Genomic DNA, 21739 nt, shown 5'->3' on the forward strand with positions numbered 1-21739 from the left:
CATTCAAAGAACGACTGGACAAGAACGCCCACAACAGCAAGGAACTCTTCAGCATCGTTAAAGAGCTCTCCAACCCCAGCGCCGGAAACGACATCACTCCCTCGCAAGACCTCTGGGACTCACTCGCCTCATTCTTCCACTGCAAGATCGCCGAAATACACAACAGCTTCGGCGCACCAAACACGCACCCAACCATCGAACCAACGCCCCCCACCATCACCCTCTGCGCCTGACAGCGGTCAGCACCGAAGACACCACCCGCACAATGAACACCATCCACTCCGGATCCCCAACCGACCCCTGCCCCCAGCACGTCTTCAACAAGGCCGACTCAATCTTCGCACCCCAACTCCGGGACATCATCAACGCCTCCTTCAACACCGCCACCTTCCCGGAGAGCTGGAAGCACGCCGAGCTCAGCGCCCTCCTGAAGAAACCATCAGCGGACCCCACCGACCTCAAGAACTTCCGCCCCATCTCGCTCCCCCCTTTTCCTGCCAAAGTCATCGAGAAGACCGTCAACAGGCAGCTTGCCGCTTTCCTCGAGACGAGCGGATCCCTCGACCACTAGCAGTCCGGTTTCCGAGCCAACCACAGCACCGAGACCGGCCTCATCGCAGCCACTGACATCAGATCCCTGATCGACAACGGGAAGACAGCGGCCCTCATCCTCCTGAACCTCTCCGCAGCGTTCGATACTGTCTGCCACGCACCCTAGTGCAGCGCCTCAGCAACATCGGAATCCAAGAGAAGGCGCTGGAGTGGATCATCTCGTTCCTCACTGGAAGAACCCAGAGAGTCCGCCTCCACCCGTTCAGATCAGAGGCCACCGAAGTCATCTGCAGCGTACCACAGGGATCATTGCTCAGCCCCACCCTCTTCAACGTCTACATGAGCCCCCTCGCAGCCATCGCACGCCAACACAACCTCAACATCATCTCCTACGCCGACGACACCCAGCTGATCCTCTCCCTCACCAACAACCCCGCCGCCGCCAGAACCAGCCTACATGAAGGGATGAAAGACGTCGCCGAGTGGATGAAGAACAGCCGCCTGAAACTGAACTCAGACAAGACGGAAGTCCTCATCCTGGGGTCATCGCCCTCCGCCTGGGACAACTCCTGGTGGCCCCCTGCCCTGGGCACCACCCCCAAGCCAACGGACCACGCACGGAACCTGGGCTTCATCCTGGACTCCTCCCTCTCGATGACCAGACAAGTCAACGCCATCTCTTCATCATGCTTCAACACGCTGCGCATGCTCCGTAAGATCTTCCGTTGGATCCCCACCGAAACCAGGAAGACGGTCACCCAGGCACTCGTCACCAGCCGACTGGACTACGGAAACACCCTCTACGCCGGAACCACAGTCAAACTTCAGAAAAGACTCCAACGCATCCAGAACGCCTCTGCACGACTCGTCCTGGACATCCCCCGACACAGCCACATCTCCGACCACCTGAGAGACCTGCACTGGCTCCCCGTCAGCAAGAGGATCACGTTCAGACCTCTCACCAACGCACACAAGGCCCTCCACGACCTGGGCCCCAAGTACCTCAACGACCGCCTGACCTTCTACACGCCCACCCGCCAGCTACGATCGACCAGCCTCGCCCTCGCCACCGTTCCACGCATCCGCAGAGCCACCGCCGGAGAAAGATCCTTCTCCTACCTGGCAGCCAAGACATGGAACTCCCTCCCCATCCACCTTCGGCTGACCCAGGACCATCTCTCCTTCAGGAAGCAACTCAAGACCTGGCTTTTCGAGCAGTAACGGCCCCCTCTCCCCAGCGCCTTGAGACCCTCCCGGGTGAGTAGAGCGCTATACAAATGTCATGATTGATTGATTGAGTTATCAGCATTTTAGACCGAGATGGGAGTGATACCATAAGACAGATGGGCAGAGGATTCCCACACTTCTTTTTGTGGACAATACCTTGTTCATTTCTAAATCGCTGCAGAGTTTGCAACAACTCCTGAACTGTTTCCAATTTTTTGGTGTGGATCGACACCTGGAGCTTAACAGCTCCATGACCAAAAGCATGATTTTTTGTACAAAGTGGTCGACTTTTTGCAAGAGGAGGATGTTAGTGGGTGATACAATTTTAGATATGATGCCAAGCTTTGAGTACTTGGGAGATTAAATTGACCAAAAACCTATGCTGGACACCACAGGTGGAAAAAGCCCACTTATCCTTGATTCAACACATAGCATATATAGGAAAAGTTCACAGGATAACAATATCAAGAAGGGTGGGTCCAGAATTGGAAATGTATTATGTGAAGGACCTAGTGGCGGTCCTTTATGGCGTTGTACTGTAGGGCAATTCTCATATTAAAGGCCTATCCAAAGTGGAGCAAAAGTTTTTAAGAACCCTGTTAAATCAGTCCGTAAGTACACCACTGTCCCCTCTTTATATAGACCTGGGCCAAAAGAAAAATGCTGATAAAATTGACAGTAGAATACTGATCTTTTGGCATAGGTTATGGACAACACCTGCCCTCGGGTCTTACAGTGAGGGTGTCCAAGAGCTCTTCTGCTTATTAGATATCCTAAAAGCATGTGCCTGATTGGCAAGGCCAGTAGAAAAGGACTCGCCAGAAACCGCTGGCTACCAATGAAGGTACTATCGATTAAATTGCCCCTCCACTGGCTAGGAGACGATTTGCAATTCAGGTATGGTACCCTACCCAGAAGGTCATTTACCAGTCGATAGCAACAGGAAAAGGGGTAAAGTGGTGAGATGTGTCCTGGCTGTGAGAAGTTTTTTGAAACACCCATTGAGGTTTTGTTTTTGGTCAATTATGTAAAGAAATACGTGCAAAATGGATTGTTCCCTTGTGTAAAATTCTGTGTTGTAGGGTGCACAGGGAAATGTTCAGAACACTGCAGAATGTCACTAGCCAGATAGTAGTCTGTTGTGTGGCCATATTTCTTAGGGCTTTCTGTATTAAGCATGCAAATCCTCAGTGTCTATGGCTTTTAGATAAGAATGTTTACAATGTGGGAGGCACTGAGCTGAGACATTTTGTATTTTAAAGATGTATGTTATATTTGTGACTTTAATACCTTTATATTTATTTACCAGTGATTGTGTAATGAATATTAGTGCCCTTTTTAAATGACATGCTTATTTATTGTCATATTCAATAGTGTATTTTTATATATTTGTTTACTGTGTAACTGTTTGTCTACACTTTTATACGTTTTCAATCATAATAAAGTTGATGGTAACCGATGGTTTGCAGCTTTCTCCGTTGCAGATTCCCATCCTAGTTATTTATTTTACATTTGTATTTAGTGCAGATGCACCCGTCAGCATTAGCGTGCTTTGCAACGTAAAAACTGTTTAAGAATTGTAGATAGAGATGGAATAGTTTTTCATTCCCCAACAGGACTATGAACTTATGCAGAACATCAGGGCAATACCATTGCTGTTTCACCTTGGGTGACCAAAATAGCAAATGCTCATGGTCAAAGCAATTCAGATGGACTGAAGAGCTAGTGGGAAAAAGGCCATCTAAACTAACAGACAAAATACAGTGTATTCCTTCTGAAATGATTCTCTGTGCTCTCCCCATATAGGAGGCATGGTAACATCAACAGCAAGAACCTTGGCCAAGACACTGCATTTGAGCGGTCAAATGACAACATATAGAGAGATGCTGACAGAGCCTAAGTCTAAATGCTCATTTCCCCTCTGGAAATGATGAAAGCTTCTCTCTGGTTTAGAGTCTCCAACTTGGGAACATTTTTGTATATGTCTAAGGAAATGAATGAATCTCTTCTGAGTCGGGGCATGCTGGAATAATACCCTACAGTACATACAGACAGAACACCAATTCCTTTGAATCTTCTTCAGCTTCTAAACCTGCATTTACTGATGGCTGTCCAAGGACCATCAAATTCAGATGGTACCGATTTGTAAATATTTGACAATGTTTATAACTCAATCACAAGTTCTCACTAGATTAGCAACATGGGGCAAAACTAGATTCTTCAAAGCAGCCCTAATCTTAGACTGTATGACAACTTGAAACAGACTTCAGTGTCGGCATACACCGGGGAGATACTGCCAGGTCAAGCAACCATGACAGGTGAATCTTTAACCCAAACCAACAACCTGTCCTAAATTAATCAACCAACGTTTTGAATATAAAAGCCCATTCACATTTTGCTTTAGTGCAACAAACAAAGTCTGTTGCCTGTGTTCTGAGAAAATAAGGAATTGCGCACAGGAAGTTTTAATTCTAGGCACCACAAATAGTACTTCTGCAGTCTGGATTACATGTAAAACGACAGACTGGTTCCACATTCTTTAAAGCCTTTTACTGATGGCCTAAGTGGTGGACCAGGAACAAAGGGGAAGGCGGTGAAGGCAGAGAAGGAGCCAATACTCCTGTCCTTGGTAGACAGAAATGTTGAAGCATCACCAGCTTTCCACCCTAGGGAAAACAATTACATTGTGGTTGGAGAATTCTTCATGCGTGTTGGGGCCACTTGTTTGTGCTGCGAAGTCAGGCTATAGAGGCGTCAGGGTATTGGTAGTCACAGCCCAAGAGATGACACATGTAGGCCGAGAAATAGGAGTAAAGAAAACTGCTCTCAGGAGCTTGTGATTGTATCCTTGTAATAACTTCCATCCTCTTTGTGGAATAAAGAGGGCTGATCAGAGTTCTCCACAAGGGTTTGGTGGGATAGGGGCATGGTGAGAGTCACCATTTTCTCAGGGCTTATGAATTTCCTCTAGCCGTGCAAAATGCTTGAGTCCCCAGCATCAGTCCAGAGGAAGGGGTGCAGCTGATGGAGTATAAGACCAAGTTTAAGAATGCAGATTCACAAAGGACTATGGCTGGAGTCATGAAAACTATCAAAGTTTCCTGATCTAATAATCCTTCCCTACCAGTTTCACAAATTTAAATTAGTCTTAACTCTAGGTTTAAGGTCTTTATCAATTAACTTGTTACACCTGAATTTTGCACAGCTCAAAAAACTGATAAAATGACTACCCCTGCTCCTTACAAACTCTAAAACCATAGCTGCATGTGCAGCAATTGCCAATGTTGAGTCATAGAAGCATAGAGGCTAGTTTCCTGGAATTTATTTCCCAATTACCATTTAGGAGGAAAGTTTGAGAACATGTGCTTCAAGTGTATCATTCATTTTTTTTAGGTCAGTAGTTAAACATTTTTAAAATGTGAATACTGAAGGAACCCAACCATGATACATAGAATAATAAACTAAAAGAAAATTGGTTGGCAAACATTTTACAAAATGCATTGCAGAGTGCTTCAAAATTTCAATACGTTACAACTACTTAGGTGTTCTGCCTCAACACTCCTCATTTATTACTACGAATCAAAATTCATCTGATGGGATGTGATAAATATGGTAGAATAAATCTAAATCCTGCAATCTGTTTTCATTGCCTTCAGTTCACTACTCACGTTCCACTCAAGAAAGCATAGAGAATAAAGTCCAAATGACCAGAAACTGAGTGATGAGAAGCCGTGTTAAAAAAAATAATAATAATAATAATAATAAAGTGTTGTCGGCATTTTGCTGTTCTTGTTCAAAACCATCTTCTGCAAATATATAGCTATGTGATAAAAAAAAAGACAAAAAGTTTAACATTAACTACTAGTAAAGCCATTCACCCTCTCCAAAGAAGGGTGAAAGCAATTTCTACAAGGAGCCGGCTGACAATAGTCTTCTGTCAGGCGCGGTGTGTCCATTGGGGCGTGGGGGCGTAGCCCCCCCGCCCGCAGCCGCCCGCAGCTCCTGGCCTCGACGTTGAGTAAACTGAATCAGTTCAGTTTACTTAAGTTCAAAGTAAAGACGCCAAGGCGGGAGAACTGACATTCCAATCATGTCAGTCAGCATGACATCACATTGCCCACCCCCTTCAGAGTCTGAAGGGGGTGGGCGGGGTGGCGTAATGTTGACTGACATGATGATGTCATGTCACCAGGGCAAGCAACACAAGTGCGCATGAGTGGGGACGGAGGGTGAATTTTCTACCCGTGCCCGCTCATGCGCACTTGTGTTTGTACTTTTTTGCGCATGCCCATTAGGAGCCCTTTGGGCTCCTAATGGGCGTGCTAGGGGCGAAGAGAAACCTGTGCCCGCAGCGCCAGGATTGGCTGCGAGGGGCTGCCAGTCCCCATTCGTGACGTGAGGCGCCAAGGGGTCGAGGAGCAGGGTGGCGCGGACCTGGACCGGCGGTGACTGAGGTACGTTTTTTTTAATGTATTTAATAGTTAATTCAACCCCACCCCCCCGGGCGACATCACCCTCCCCCCCTACCCCCCAGCCGCGACTGGATTTGTGCAATATCAGGGCGTAGGAGTGAGGAACAGGCAGCTGGACTGTGTGGAAAGGTGGAGTCTCTCTGGATCTTAGGAAGTTGCTTGGGGCAGAGGATGAAAAAAGCAGCTCTTCCGAAGCCAGGGATCTGAAGCAGCAGCACTTTTAGAAGGAGTTGGCAAACACGAGCGGGACAATGATGAGATAACGAGGCCATACCGGTGGCAGAATGGGCGATCTACAAAGGCCTGCAACAAATCACAGGCTTAGCTAGCAGCAGGGGAGACTGTCAGAATTCCTGAATTTGTTCCCATTGATGCCTGGTGGTGGTGTGCACGTGCCGTGCAATGTTATGGTCCTGACACTACCTGCACGTTTTTGGAAACTTCAGGAATTTGCGCATTCTTGACTATTTTTTCCCTAGGGAACGACATCCTGCATTGCTGGCACGCGAGTGATTTGTCAACTGGTCACATGCCACAAGGGTCACTTTTAGCCATAGCAACTTCTTGCGGGATGAGAACCATACTTAGTTATAAAGGAAAAAGTGAAAAAGTGAATGATGGCCTTTTTTCGCTTCAGTGAGGTAGTTATTGATTTTTTAATCCGAATTAAAATGTGCAGTGTACCTACGCTTACTTGTTCCTCTCATATGAGCACGGGTACAAATGGGACAGACTAGTGGCCATTGGTTGTTCGAGCTAGGTTGTTCGAGCTCGCTTGCTCGCCATACTGCAGTACGACAATTGTACGCCCCACCACTTTTTAAAAGTCACCAGCCACCACTGTCTTATGTGCAGGAGGTCGTCGGTAAGACATTTGCAGGTCTGTGACACTGGTATGAGTACTATCTAACACAGAGAACTCTTTCCCACCTTCCCAATATTTGTTTAAATATGGATATTTCAACTCATTTCCCTCGATTCAAGCATGTGAATATATAAAAGATCCAATAATGGAGAAGAAACGTTCACTTACCCGTAATAGCATCAATGTAATAAGTCAGAGGTTATTATGCGACTCTCCCACCTCTCTTTTCTTTGAAAGCTCGCAATTTATTCTCTAATCAATTAAGTATTAAATCTGAGCAACGGTGGCTTTTAGGTTTAGTGGAGTCCTCTGTCCTACGATGCACGAACAGAGCCTTAAACTAGATCAATCATGAAAGATACGAAGGGCAGATGAATCCAGCTATCAATTGTTAACCACTTGCATGATGCTCCATCCTAGGAAGTTAATATAGGGTGCACATGTTTGAATGACGTGTTTTGAGATACATGGGGAGTCAAGAAAGATTGCCTTATCGAACCTTCTTTTCAACAGTCATGCTAATGCGGGGTAAGACAACATGAAGCACACAAATCTAGATTCACCGCAAGTGGTGAAAAAGGAGATTCCTCGTCATTAAAGAATGAGGACAATACAATTTGGATTTCATGTGCTGTAAATGGATTTCAGCATACCGTTCTTTGTTATGGACCAAAGAATAAGTCAAAGAGATTACTGAAAATCGCCAGATTGTGGAGAGTCTATATTCATTTTGTTTTATGTTGATGAAGTTAAATGCCCATAATACCTTAACATATAACTGGACCTGGAGACTCCTATTTTTATGAATAAATTGGGGGAAAATGTTATTAGGTAATCTGTTGCACAATGCAACACGTGTGCCCTCCACAGTTAATACCATATGCACTGCTTGAGGAAATAAAATTAATTAGAACAGCTTTACTATAATATGATAACATGCAGAAATAGTTTCCAAACAAATATGCAGTGGAACATCTGACAAATAAATTAAGAAGAAAGTGTCAAAGTGAAAACATTTACTAAAGAAGCATAATCAAAAGAAATTTCTACTCTGAAGAATGAAGAAATAATTATCACATTAGGTGAAAGAAGCTCACTAAGACATTGAAGCCCCTTTGAACAGAGTTGTCTATATTATTTCATGACTAATTACCTGGTAGAAGTCCCCATTCATAAATCCGTCAATGGCATCTGTAAGAAGAAAAAAATAAATGTTAGCTCCCAGAAGCTTGCATAAACAAACCAGCATCAAATAATCTATGCTCTATTCAGATTTCAGTACTGGGGTGAATGTATGACATTGTTCTGCATCCTGTCCATCAATTGTTTTTGCATTGGTAACCCCGAGTGGGACAGGTATGCCCAGACGTGGGTCCGTTGCTCTCCATGCCACCGTAGTCAAGCTATCCTGGCTGAAGAGGGGTGAAATCCTGAAACCGGTCCTAGAATGCTCATTTCCAGTCCATGAAGGACCTGGCCTGGCAGTTCGGGCTGGACTGTTCCCACTGGGCACAGGGTCAAGACTGATTTGCATATGGATGGGTTCAAACTGGAATGGCATGGGGAGCAAAAAAACGATGGATTTAGGCCCAGATCTCTGAACAGGGGAAAATGTATGACATTGTTCTGCATTCTGTCCATCAATTGTTTTTGCATCTATTCCGATCTTGGGCATACCAATACACACCCCAAAGGGCTACAAGCAGCCATGCATGCTCCTTGAAAACACAAATACAATTGCACCACTAATTATTCAAATGCATTTGTGTCTTCCATTTTAAGTAAGCGAAGCCTTCATATACAGACACTCTGAAGCACTGATATATAAGAAGATGTACCCCGGCACTCTTAAAGTTTAGTAATCAAGTTTAACCGCATGCGTGCGGCCGCTATTTTTGCGCTGCGCGGCTTTTTTCAAAAAGCCGCGTTACATAACGAGCTGAGCTCGTCATGAGCGTGTGAGCGGCACAACTCATGACGAGCTCAGCTCGTCATGAGCGCAGAAGGGGTTAAGATATTATTTGGCCAAGACTACTGTAGCAATAAGTCTACTTTAGCACAGGAAAACATCAGAGATATTACTTATCAAATATGTTCATAGATTTATCCCATCCAAAATTCAAGTTATGCTAAAAGCGTTTTTAACAGCATTTTATAGGACTGAAACCACAAATGGTTCTGACATATGGTCACACAATAAGAAGAAAGTGTTATGCTATGAGATGGTGGTTTTTCACCAGTAGATTCCCAGACTATTATAGTCAGGCAATCCAGACACACTTGGGTCCACGGCTATGGATGCTTTGTTGTAAAAACGCAGGGCTTATCACAGCTTTACCAAATAGCCGGGAGTTACAACAAATACAGCTATCTATTGAGATGTTTCGCCAGTAACGCCTACAACACGGGCCTATAATAGTCTGTGTACAAGACGCGAATAACATTTGAAATACCAATTTGGCTGTACTTTCCACAATATGACTGAAGCGACCTAAGTCGTAACGGATGACGAACAACCACCATCTCCTAGCATAACACTTTCTTCAGAGCCTTGAGGAAGTCAAAGATGTGACGAAACACGTGTTGGCTGTTCTCGCATTTTCTTACAAGGACTGGATCACGCTATTACAACATAAGACATCTTATTCTGTAACCATGTGTGAGAACCATTAGCGGTTTCAGTCCTATAAAATACTGTTAAAACGCTGTTAGCAAACCTTGAATTTTGTATGGAATAAATCTATTAACATTTTTGATAAATAATATCTCTGGTGTTTTCCTGAGCCAAACTAGACTTTTAGCTACAGTAGTCTTTACCAGATAATGTCTTGAACTTGATTTCTAAACTTTAGGAGTGCCGGGGTACATCTTGTTATATACCGATTTCACCATTTATCTCAGTGGTCACCTGTGTTTTCTTGCACCTAAGGTAGTGGGGTGTTTCATACCCTGAGTGGCACCACGTCATACTTTTTGTCTTTTGATTTGCTTACTTGCTATTTGTACCCGATAGCCCATTTAAATATGTTTAATCATTGGTGTGCGACCCGTGTATCCCACCACTACCGTTCTTTGACCTCTATATACTCTGAAGCACTGCAATGTTCTGGGTATCAACAAAAAAAAACAACAACAAAAAACAGTGGTTCTAATAGCCTTCTATCCTGTTCCTTATTGGCTCTCAAGACTCTAGTGCATCTGTGTCTGACAGCCCTCTGCAGGATCAGAAACATGCATGACTGGCTATACATGGCTGCAACCTGCAGTGTATATGAGTGAGTCAGTTGTTTTGAATGGAGATAGCTCTAAATATGTAACTGTTAACTCCTGGGAAAAACTGGTCAAGCAAATCACAGGGAACCAAAGTCAAAAACAAACATTTATATTCAACCAGGTTAAGGGCTGTTAAGAGACAAGCCGTGAAGTCAGCCAGCAGAGGGTACGATCAGTGAGGAGAGATGGGGATGGCAGCACAATTAAAGGATGTGAACCATTGGGGAATGTCACATGAAACACTTGTAATCCCCTTTCTACCTCCCAAAAGTCCATAAGTGTCAGAAGCACTGCTGTGTTGGCTTGGTTCTTTTACCATTCCACACAGCAGACTGGTCAATGAACAAACATGCAATGCAACACGGAATGATGGGTATGCAATGACTGAAGTAGTACGTTGAGGTGGGTAGTTATTTTACTGTTCAAATCATTTCCTGCCTGAGTACTGCATTTAGTTTTAGTCTCGTGCAGCATAAAACACTACAAGGCTGTCAGGCATTATAATTGCTAATGTATTCGCAGTGAATTCCTTGCTAGACCAAATGAGGATTAAATGGATCATAAAACTATAATCCTATACGTACTTAAAGGATGACTTATTCCCATACTTTATTCTAAATAGGTATTCACCTTAACCATCGTTAACAAGAGATCCTGGATAGGCAGGCTAGCAGTCTTCCCACACACAGTATACACCTGCCAGGTTTCTCATCAGATAAAAAAAAACTATTATTTGACATACCAAAACAATAAATACAGTCTAGTAACAACTAATCTTCCTTTGTGCCAAGATCAACACCCAGCCAAGTTTAAACAAAAGGCATTATCTAAGGCAGTCTGAGGACTTCAGTAATAAAATCTCCGCTGTGGAAGAGAACTTCCAAATGTCTGTGCACGGCGTCACACTAGAACAATTAATTTATTGGTCTTATACAATCCCTTCAATGTGCGATCGACACGAGATGTAAAACGACAATCCGAATATGGGCACAAGTTCTCAGAAGCAATATTAATGAAATACACCCATAACTATTAAACAATTTTGCACAATTCAAACGTGGCAAAATGCAGCAAGATAAAAGTTGTCCCCAGCTGTCCCAAGATAAATGTTTTATTCAAAATAGCCACTGCCATAGTCCTGATTTAAGAATAAGATAGGAGCAAGGTGGTGCTCTACTCACACATCAATAATGTACTAGGTATTATAGTTAAGAGTACAACCTAATTAAAAAAAAAAACAACAGCTGTCATCACACTGAATGAGCAGAACTTATCATTCTTGAAACGCGGCAGCCACTAACTCCAAAGCCGAATGGTAAAAAAAAATACCTCCTCAACGGACTAGTTCTGATCTATTGTGAGGCTACAACCATGCAGTGAAAAGAGTAAAGGCACTATTAAACCAATTGGATCATTGAGGTCCACAACTTACAACACGCAAGTTAATTAAAATATCCTGAGAAGAGACTAAAACAGACTCAGAAGAATATGCAAAGAATTATTTACCTATCTTAAAGACTTATTATTCAATCAACAATAACCCAGCACTGTCCTCTGTTACAGCTGTGTTCCACTCGATTCCAACCAATCATGCTTCACACTAATGAGCTTGATCAAGGTACTAGAAAGAGCAACTAAATTCAAAGAATGTGACCTACCAGTGAAACTGTGTTTTTAAGAAAAATGTTCGCTGTTATACTGGAAGATTTCTTCTTCCTACATGGGAGACTAATCAAACCTCTAATAGCAAGCTATTATACCTTTTCTTAAGATGCCATCAAATGGCACCCTAGGATATTGTGGGAGGTCTGATTCAACTCTTACCAAAACACAATAGGTCTGTGAATTGAACAACTCTAGAGCAACAGGAATGCAACATATGGGGCGCTTTGTAAAAAGTATAAACAAACAGTAGATAAAAACAGTCAAGTAGGAATGTGGATTTATTTCTGCAGGAGCATTAATACATTTAGAAAGGATATTGGTAAATTATTCAAATGTTATGTTTGTAATGTACTCCCATTTCTTTGTTGGAATCTTAAATATCCATGCAATTAGGCAATTGTAGATATAATATAAATTAAGGCTGCTTTACAATAAAGTTCAGCCTACTGAATACAGTTTCACACAATTGTCAGATATTTGTTAATATCGCGGAGGCGTTTTAAATTATATGGTTAAACAAAATGACTTCAATCGGTTTAAAATTTTAATTGCATCATATCCTCGGTAAGAGGCTTACTGCTTCACAGTTAATATTTTACATCTCCAAGTCATAAAACCCAAAATAACTAAGAATAACAGGATTAAATTTAATCATCTCAAAAGGGATATTTAAGCGCTTCAGCCGCAAATTATAATTTTGTAATCTCGCACTGATGTGGAAGCCATGGGAAAGGAATGCCCAATAAAGAACAAAGAAACAGGGTAACTACCAACTAAAAAGTACGGTGGAAACTGATGAAGGCACTCACTGGAAACAGAAACTAATATACACCACTGGGGTTGTCACTCTAAAGACAAACTAGATTTTTGTCTGCGATCGAATTTATGCAACTCGATAGAAGCTTCTCTGCCGTCGTTAGCGAAGCAACGCTATAAAAATGGCAAAATATTACCAGTACACATATAACCTAACACATGCCTCACAAATGCATTTTTGTTGAAAATAAGTTACTTCATAAAAAGTCAAATCCGAAAACAGCAGATTCCTCAAGTCTCCCAAAATGTGCAAACGTAGTGTTCTGAATAACCGTGTCACTTTTGTTCCCTACAAAGGCAAAGCACTGGGCATTAGAGGTTAGATTCCAACCGCTGACATACAATAGTGGGCACACAGACCCCCAATTCATTAGCTAATGTTACAAATGGGGGGAAAAACATGCTTTAAAACAATTGCCAGAAACAAGCTACAACTTAAAAGTTACTGAAAATGTAAAGGCGTGAGAGGGGGTATGGGGGTGGGGGCTGGCAGCAACGGAGCACCAGCTGCATGGTCAGCGACTAGCTGCCGCCTCCCCCCCAATCCGGCACCCAACACCCAGGAACGTGGACACGAGACGTGTTTTACTTTTTGGAAGGCGGGCGCTAGTCGCCCGGCCGTATTTATTAAAGTATGAAATTAAAAAGGTTTTAATTGCATAATCAACAATGAATACAAAAATCAGCAGGACATTCAGTTATACAATTGTTATCAACAAGTTTGAGAGCCTGACCTTAACAAAACTCTAATACAAGTTGTTCCTAGCTTAAACTAAACATCCTACCTTGATTTTTGTACATTTCTGGCCATATGGCAGGGTCACTACCGGTGTCAGGTCCTACAAGCTGCGCCTTCCCCCTAGAAGTGCGCATGCGCAGTGTTACCCCGGGAATTGCCCGGTCTACGCCCCAAACTCCATTTACCCACTAAAGGAGGGCCCTTACTCTGCGCCGGTGGCGTCATGAGTCCACGCGCGCGGGGTGGCTACCAGCCTAAGGAAAGCGTGAACTACTCCTACCCGCGCTCCTTTGCATATTACCTTGCCCCTGGAGTACTGGGAGTGGCCCGCAGGCCCCTCCCCCCGGGCGGGAACCTCCATAGGATGATGCCCGCCCCCTCAGACCTCAAATATGTGCTCACCGATAATGACCTTACCGCATGTCCCATACCTAATAAATACGACGACCTATGGAAAAAATTCTAAAGGACAACTACACTGGCTAATAAATAACAGTATCCACGCATAGCTAAAAGGGGAAAAAGGCCTAACGTCACATGGCATAACATTACAGTTTGATTCACTCATGTTACTCAAAATTACAATATCAACGTATAGCTACAAAGGGAAAAAAGGCCTAAAGACACATATCTTCAAATACAGTTCACTTCACACATCACTTTTCTACAAAGGGGAAAAAGTCCTAACAACAGATCACAAAATACAACAACAGCCTACTCTCTCCCGCGGTCCATACCTTTGAAACTTACCATTAAACCGGACATAACGCTGTTTAAACTTTGTACCAAGGGATGGTGGGTGGGAAACAAAGAAGCCCCGAACGCGGGGCACAGCGTTCAGCGAGGGAGCGTCCAGGGACAAGGGGGTCTCCTGGGCGCTCCCCACCTCTTATTCCGGAGGGGCCGGGTGGCCCCTCCTATCGCCCGCCCCCCCCGACCCGGAACCAGTCCATTGAATCCGGGTCAGGAGGGGCGCCGGCCAATCGGCGGTGGGCCGCGCCCCAGGGCACGCCCCCACCGTCGAAGGACCCGAGGGGAGAGGAGGTGAGGCGGTCGCCGCGCCGCCATGCGTGCGGGGGGGCCGAGGGCCCCCCCTTTTCACATGGTCAGCGACTAGCTGCCGCCTCCCCCCCAATCCGGCACCCAACACCCAGGAACGTGGACACGAGACGTGTTTTACTTTTTGGAAGGCGGGCGCTAGTCGCCCGGCCGTATTTATTAAAGTATGAAATTAAAAAGGTTTTAATTGCATAATCAACAATGAATACAAAAATCAGCAGGACATTCAGTTATACAATTGTTATCAACAAGTTTGAGAGCCTGACCTTAACAAAACTCTAATACAAGTTGTTCCTAGCTTAAACTAAACATCCTACCTTGATTTTTGTACATTTCTGGCCATATGGCAGGGTCACTACCGGTGTCAGGTCCTACAAGCTGCGCCTTCCCCCTAGAAGTGCGCATGCGCAGTGTTACCCCGGGAATTGCCCGGTCTACGCCCCAAACTCCATTTACCCACTAAAGGAGGGCCCTTACTCTGCGCCGGTGGCGTCATGAGTCCACGCGCGCGGGGTGGCTACCAGCCTAAGGAAAGCGTGAACTACTCCTACCCGCGCTCCTTTGCATATTACCTTGCCCCTGGAGTACTGGGAGTGGCCCGCAGGCCCCTCCCCCCGGGCGGGAACCTCCATAGGATGATGCCCGCCCCCTCAGACCTCAAATATGTGCTCACCGATAATGACCTTACCGCCACAGGCCAGTATTGTTAACCGACGATCTGGCCTCCCCCCTCTATCCCCTGCCTAAGGACACACTCCTCCTATCCCAGCCCTCTAGCCAAGCCCAGATATTGTCAGACCATAGGACATTACCCTCTTCTGTCAAATGAACCCCGTCCTTCAAGTAATACTTGTGACCCCAGATGCACCCATGAGGTATTGATTGTAACACGGGGGTTCGAAACAACCTATCCAACCGTGTGTTGATCCTCTTTACCGAGTGATTCAACGCCCTGACCGAATGACCCCCCCGCCACTGAAGTCGAGGTATGAGTTGTGACCATACTAGCGTGCACCCGGGGCAGGTCCTAGCTATCCAACCCGCTGTTGAGATAATCTCTTCAATCAAGATGCGCCTGCCCAGTGTTGCCAAGTCGTTCTCCCCAAGGTGAAGTATCACCACTGACGGTGGAGACCGCTGGCGTGCTAACAGCCCTTGGAAGAAACCCCTAAACTCGTGAAGACACAACCCACCTCTGCCAAAGAACGTGATATTCAACCCTAGTTGTGCCGCCCTTTCTTTCTTATCACCTGACAGGAATACACATTCCGCTCGCTTCACATATGAATGACCAACAATCCAGACATTGTTCTTTGTTGTTTCCTGTTCGCCGCTTCGTGCCGATGAATCTTGGCGGTGCCCGACGACAAATTCCTCCCCTGCGTAACAGGTCTGAGAAACTGTAAGAGAGCGGAAAGAGACCAAGCGTGAGTGACAAGTAATCATAGCATGTCAATCCGTACATAACGTTTATAGCAGTCTGATGACCACCTTCCAATTGTCTTCACTCTTTCCACCGGGAGGCCCCCCGCTACCGCCTCAGTTGCTGCCCCAATCCTGAAGGAATGAGATCCAAAATCTCTAGGATCAAGACCTGCTTTTGTAACCCCTATTTCGAACACTCTCCTGAATTGATACCTGGTCAAGGGGCTCCCGTCGGCGTGACAGAGCAACGCCCTGCCTGCTGAACCGACCATCCGTCCCATGAGTGCTTCTACGTGCCTCAGCGGGCAGCACGGGTTGGCGGGTGCCCGTTGCAGAATTATGGTGTGACCCCTAGCTTCTTGATCGGTCTTTGATTTCTGGATAATCACCCACATGGTGTCACCCCTTATCGTCACCCCAGCCTTCTGCAAGCCACCTAATATGTCAGACTTGGATCCTGCCACAAGTTCACTAATTCTCAGCGCCCCATAAAATGCCAGGGAGAATGCCGCCTTAAAAAGAAGCACTTCCCACTCCGAGTTACAAACAATCTCCAGCGTGCCCAGTAAGGCTGTTAGCCGGGCCAACCCCATGGGCTTCCTCTTATCCTTCTGGTGTCCCTGAATACGGCGCCATCCCCTTAAAGCCTTGCGTATCATAAAGGTATTAGTGGGATCCCTGAAGCCCCTAGCTTGAGCGAAGAATGACACTGCTGCCCTATGTCTGGTCGCCGCTGCCACTGAGCGCCCCTCTTTGTGCATCCATTCTAAATAGGCTGCAAACCCATCCTCCTTCGCCCAAAGCACTTCCCACTGTGGCCCCAAGAAAGAACAATAAGACAGAAACGCCCCTTCGTAAGCCGTCTTGGTCCTGGGGGCTAGGCTAGCGACCACGAGGTCCTGTAATCTGGGGCACCAATCTGCCAAAGTACTGCTGGGAAGTGTGCTGGCGAGGGGTCTGCTGTGGGGAGATGTTCCCTGAAAACCTGCATTTTGAAGCGAGAAAGGGAGTCAGCCGCATTGTTTAAAACACCAGGGACATGTTTGGCTCTAAAATTAGCATTCAGTTTAAGGCACCGCAAAACAATTTCTTTGATCAGACGAAGTATGAAAGGACACCGCGCCCCCTGCTGATTGATACATTCCACCACTGTCATGTTATCTGACCAAAACACCACTGATTGGTTACATAGGTGTTCGGGCCAAACCATCAGTGCCACCCATATTGGAAAGAGTTCCAGGAAGCCAATGTTGCTGAGCAAGCCCCATGTGTTCCATTCTTCTGGCCATTGTTGAGCGACCCACCTATTCCCTAGGATGGCACCAAAGCCCACACTACCGGCCGCATCAGTCCATAATCCCAACTCCGCCGATGTCGTGAGCGGGCCGGGCCAGACCACCCTACCGTTAAAATCTTCCAGGAATGCCATCCAAATGAGCATATCCTGGCGAATTTCAGACGATAGGCGCGTGCGGTGGTGCTTTTCCTTCAGCCCCCCCATCGCATGCGCGATGGAGCGAGAGAAGGGGCGAGCCATTGGGATGATTCTTAGTGCGAAATTCAATTGCCCTACCACCTCCTGTAATTGCTGTAAAGTGACCTTCTCCTTCCGGAGGCATAACTGTAGCGATGACTTGAATTTGCACACCTTGTCCCTGGGTAGTCTAAAACATCCCTCCATTGAGTCAATCTCGATGCCCAGAAATTCCAGGCAGGTGGTCGGGCCCACCGTCTTCCCAGGCGCTAGCGGGACCCCAAAAGCCCGCATGAGCACGCAAAATTCCTGCAATGCCAGTGCGCACTCCTGAGAACCCGCTGTACCGAGGAAGAGGAAATCATCTAAGTAATGCATGACCCTTTGATGGCCCGACACTTGTCTCATGGCCCATTCAAGAAATGAACTAAACATCTCAAAGTAGGCGCAAGAAATAGAACAACCCATAGGCATGCATTTGTCCATGTAGAACCTATCCCTAAAGGTGAAACCTAAAAGATGCTGGTCCGCCGGGTGGATTGGGAGGAGTCGGAAGGCGGATTCTATGTCTGATTTCGCCATCAGCGCCCCGGGTCCAGTGGCCTGCAATAAGGTAACAGCCTGATCAAAAGAGGCGTACTTAACACTACAGATACCTTCGTCAATGGCATCATTCAGTGACGCCCCCCTTGGCGCTGACAGGTTATGAATCAATCTGAATTGCCCCTTCTCTTTCTTGGGGACAACTCCCAGTGGGGAACACACAAAATTGGGTACTGGCACTGCGGGAAAAGGGCCAGTTATCCTGCCTAAGGAAAGCTCTTTGTCAATTTTGGCGGCCACAACAGCCGGATTGTGTTTGACTGATAATTGATTTCTACAGTGCGCACTGCCTGTGTATCCCCCGGCCGGGATCCTAAAACCTTTAGAAAAACCTTCCTGGAGTAGGGTGGCCGCTTTGTGGTCAGGGTATCTGTTCAACAATGGAATCATTGCCACCACATCCACTGGAGTGGGGGGGCGTAACCTGTCTGCCTTATAGTGGCTTTCCCCTACCCCTCTGTCCTGTGTGACCTTGCTTGGACCTACAGGTAGTTTCTGGATGAGAGGGGTGCCCACAGGAGGAACATGCATGCCTAAACTTACACGCGGCCCTTGCGCAGGTACGCCTATTAAAATCCCAGCACACCCCTTTCTTCTCTGGCCCGCCTGCCCTAAATTTCCCAGGTATTTCACTCGTTTGGGGGGGCCGAAAGGGCTGCTGCGGTCTAGTGAACGCCTTGACCGCACCGAATTGAGGGGGCGGTGCAGTGTCAGAGAACTGTTTGTGCCAAGCCATGGAATCTACCGAGTCCCATGGCAATGATCTATTGAATTCCAATGCCTTCCTAAAGTTGACATCATAACCCTTCCATGCTTCCCCAGAATACTGTTGGCTCCACCCCACAATCCTGCTCGAGTAGCAAGCCAATGCAGCCTGCAGATCTGGGGGACGCTCAGCCTTAACTGCAGTGAAAACAGCCCATGCTTGCATCCAATTATTGAGATTTTCCTCAACCCTGAATCTAGTACACTGCGCCCTCCATTCACTTGGGAGCATCCACTCTTTTAGTGCTTTTGCCTGCTCCATTTCCCTATTATCCAACAATAAAGAATAAATGAACACATATTTATCAGCCCAAATCATTTCTTTCACAGCTAAAGACACATGTTGAGCTAGATTTTCGCTCCTGGAAGGTATCACACCGTCCCCCAAGAGCGGCAATGCCACTTCCTTACCAAGTGCGGGCACCGGGGGCGGCTGCCCTTGTACTCCGTCCAGCTGGGGAACACTTGGACCTGCAAGGGGAGAAGAAATTGGCAATGCAACACTGTCGGCGACCGGTGCCGATCTGATTTTTTCTACAAACCTTGCCGCCTCTGCCGCATGGTCTGCAGAATTCGGGAAGGCTCCTCCTTTTTGGAGCCATGGCATCATGGCCGTTAACTGAGATAACAATTCGGGTGGCATTGAATCTACATTACCCCCCGGGACAACAGGTACCACTGGGGTTATGCCCAGTGGTCCTGGCACAGCTGGCAGAGCGGGCGCCGGGTGTGGCCAGCCTGTACCCGGGATTGTGGGCACCGGTGCGGGAGCAGACCCAGCGTCTACTGGTTGACCTGCCGGCACCGGCACCACAGGGGCAATGGGTGTAGGCACATGCGGGGGTGGGACCACCGCGGGCGGTGTGGCGGGTAACGGATCCACTGGGCCTGGGGTGGGGACCGCCTCCTTGGGTCTTTTGGACCTAGGTTTCCCTTGCGGGGTGACAAATTCCCCTCTTGGCACTGGTGCCACCCTCTTGCGGATCGGTCTCCCGGACGGGCCCGGTGCCTCGCCCTCTCTGTCCTCCAACCGAGCTTCCCGCTCCTTAATTTGTCCTAGCTGTTGCTTAATGTCGGTCATCTCCCGCATCATAGCCCGCATCATAGCCTCCATGTTGGACCCCCTTTTTCCACCCCTTGGACCTGGCATGACGCCTACCCCAAAAACACCCGCTGCCTACTTAGCTCCCAACAGGTCAACAGTGTGTACCTTTCAGATGGAGGGTCACCAGGGGGCTTTCAGCACCATGCAACGGCGACCGCAACACTAGCGGCTTGTCCGCTTATGTAAGGGGGTGAGTAAACCTAATGTAGACCCACCCGGCGGCCACCTGGAGCAATGAATGCTAGCCCCCCGTACCCCTCTTACCGACCGGTCCTTGGTCCTTGGTCTACACCACCTTGCGCGTTGGATGCTCTTACGTCCTGTCCGCCAGTGATTGCCCCCAATAACGTCGGTCAATGGCCTGGAATACAAATTAGAGTTATCACCGTGTATAGGCGAGATTCAAAAAGACACTCCTATCAAGGGGCAGGACAATCCTGAACTTGTCCCTGGACTCAGTCCCCAGAACTGTAGGGGTATGGACACTGAATCGCTAAATTACCACATTTATAGTCGTGAAAACTCAACAAAATGTCACCCTGTTTTCAGCAATTTGCACACTTGTGTCCCACCCAAATGGGAAGAATTATAAATAAGTAGCGTGCAAAACGAACTAGATAGATGTACTTATGTAACGGTAGTAATCAAAAATTGCTTCCTAAGGAAAGAAACGATCTTGTGAGCAAAACCATAAACATCAACTCACTTTCTCCAATAATTGTAAAACAATTCTGTAGCCAATTTATAAGAACTCATTCACTTTGTTAAATTGCAGACTCTTCCCCCCTCTTATTACCGCTTTAAACTCGAAATGGTGTCTCCCGTCCAGGTCCTGCCCTGGTCGACCCTGCTTCACTTCCCTGCTCCGTATACCGTCTCTACCCCGGCCTGTGACTGTAAGCGCGGGAAAGCGGAAGGCGCGATCACAGGGAGAAAGATGAATCACCCCCAACTGCCCGCACCTTATTCCTAACAAAATTGTTCCCGCACTCTCTTGTACATGCGCCGTGCAATCGAGCTCCTCAAGCCCTTTCAACCGGGCGCTCACAGAACAGACTGCAGGCCTCAAGACCAGTCGGGTCTCCTTTCACACCGGCAGCTTACCCAACACACCGGATTGCCGACCCTGGAACATCCGCCCCGCACAATACCTCGAACCTGTGGCGGCCCGCACCGCTTTCCACAGCCGCTCTTGCCTGCTCCTGCACCGGCGCCTCGAATCCCCAGCTCGCTGTCCCGACGCCGGAAAAAGGCAATCCAGCCGGAGTCTCCTCTCGCTGTCCCGACGCCGACCAAGGCGATGCCGCGGCTCCTCTTGCGATACTGCTACCACGCTGTAATAAAAAACAGGAAAATTCAGCTCGCTGTCCCGACGCCGAACAAAGGCGATCCAGCCGGAGTCTCCTCTCGCTGTCCCGACGCCGACCAAGGCGATGCCTCTTGCGATACTGCTACCACGCTGTAATAAAAACGGGAAAATTACTAAAAACAAAGAAGCCCCGAACGCGGGGCACAGCGTTCAGCGAGGGAGCGTCCAGGGACAAGGGGGTCTCCTGGGCGCTCCCCACCTCTTATTCCGGAGGGGCCGGGTGGCCCCTCCTATCGCCCGCCCCCCCGACCCGGAACCAGTCCATTGAATCCGGGTCAGGAGGGGCGCCGGCCAATCGGCGGTGGGCCGCGCCCCAGGGCACGCCCCCAC

The 21739-nt window shown here is 47.2% G+C and overlaps 1 protein-coding gene across 3 annotated transcripts in view; it reads right to left on the minus strand.

The window, feature by feature from the left end:
- CLTA (clathrin light chain A) overlaps positions 1 to 21739 on the minus strand; it is a 142534-nt gene that overhangs the window by 90767 nt on the left and 30028 nt on the right. For all 3 annotated transcript variants that reach the window (XM_078676538.1, XM_078676537.1, XM_078676536.1), the window contains exon 2: positions 8270 to 8307. In XM_078676538.1, coding sequence (XP_078532664.1) covers positions 8270 to 8307 — 38 coding nt within the window. The remainder of the gene's footprint in view (positions 1 to 8269; positions 8308 to 21739) is intronic.

Source organism: Lissotriton helveticus, chromosome 2_1 (genome assembly GCF_964261635.1).
Source record: "Lissotriton helveticus chromosome 2_1, aLisHel1.1, whole genome shotgun sequence".
Classification (NCBI taxonomy): Eukaryota; Metazoa; Chordata; class Amphibia; order Caudata; family Salamandridae; genus Lissotriton; species Lissotriton helveticus.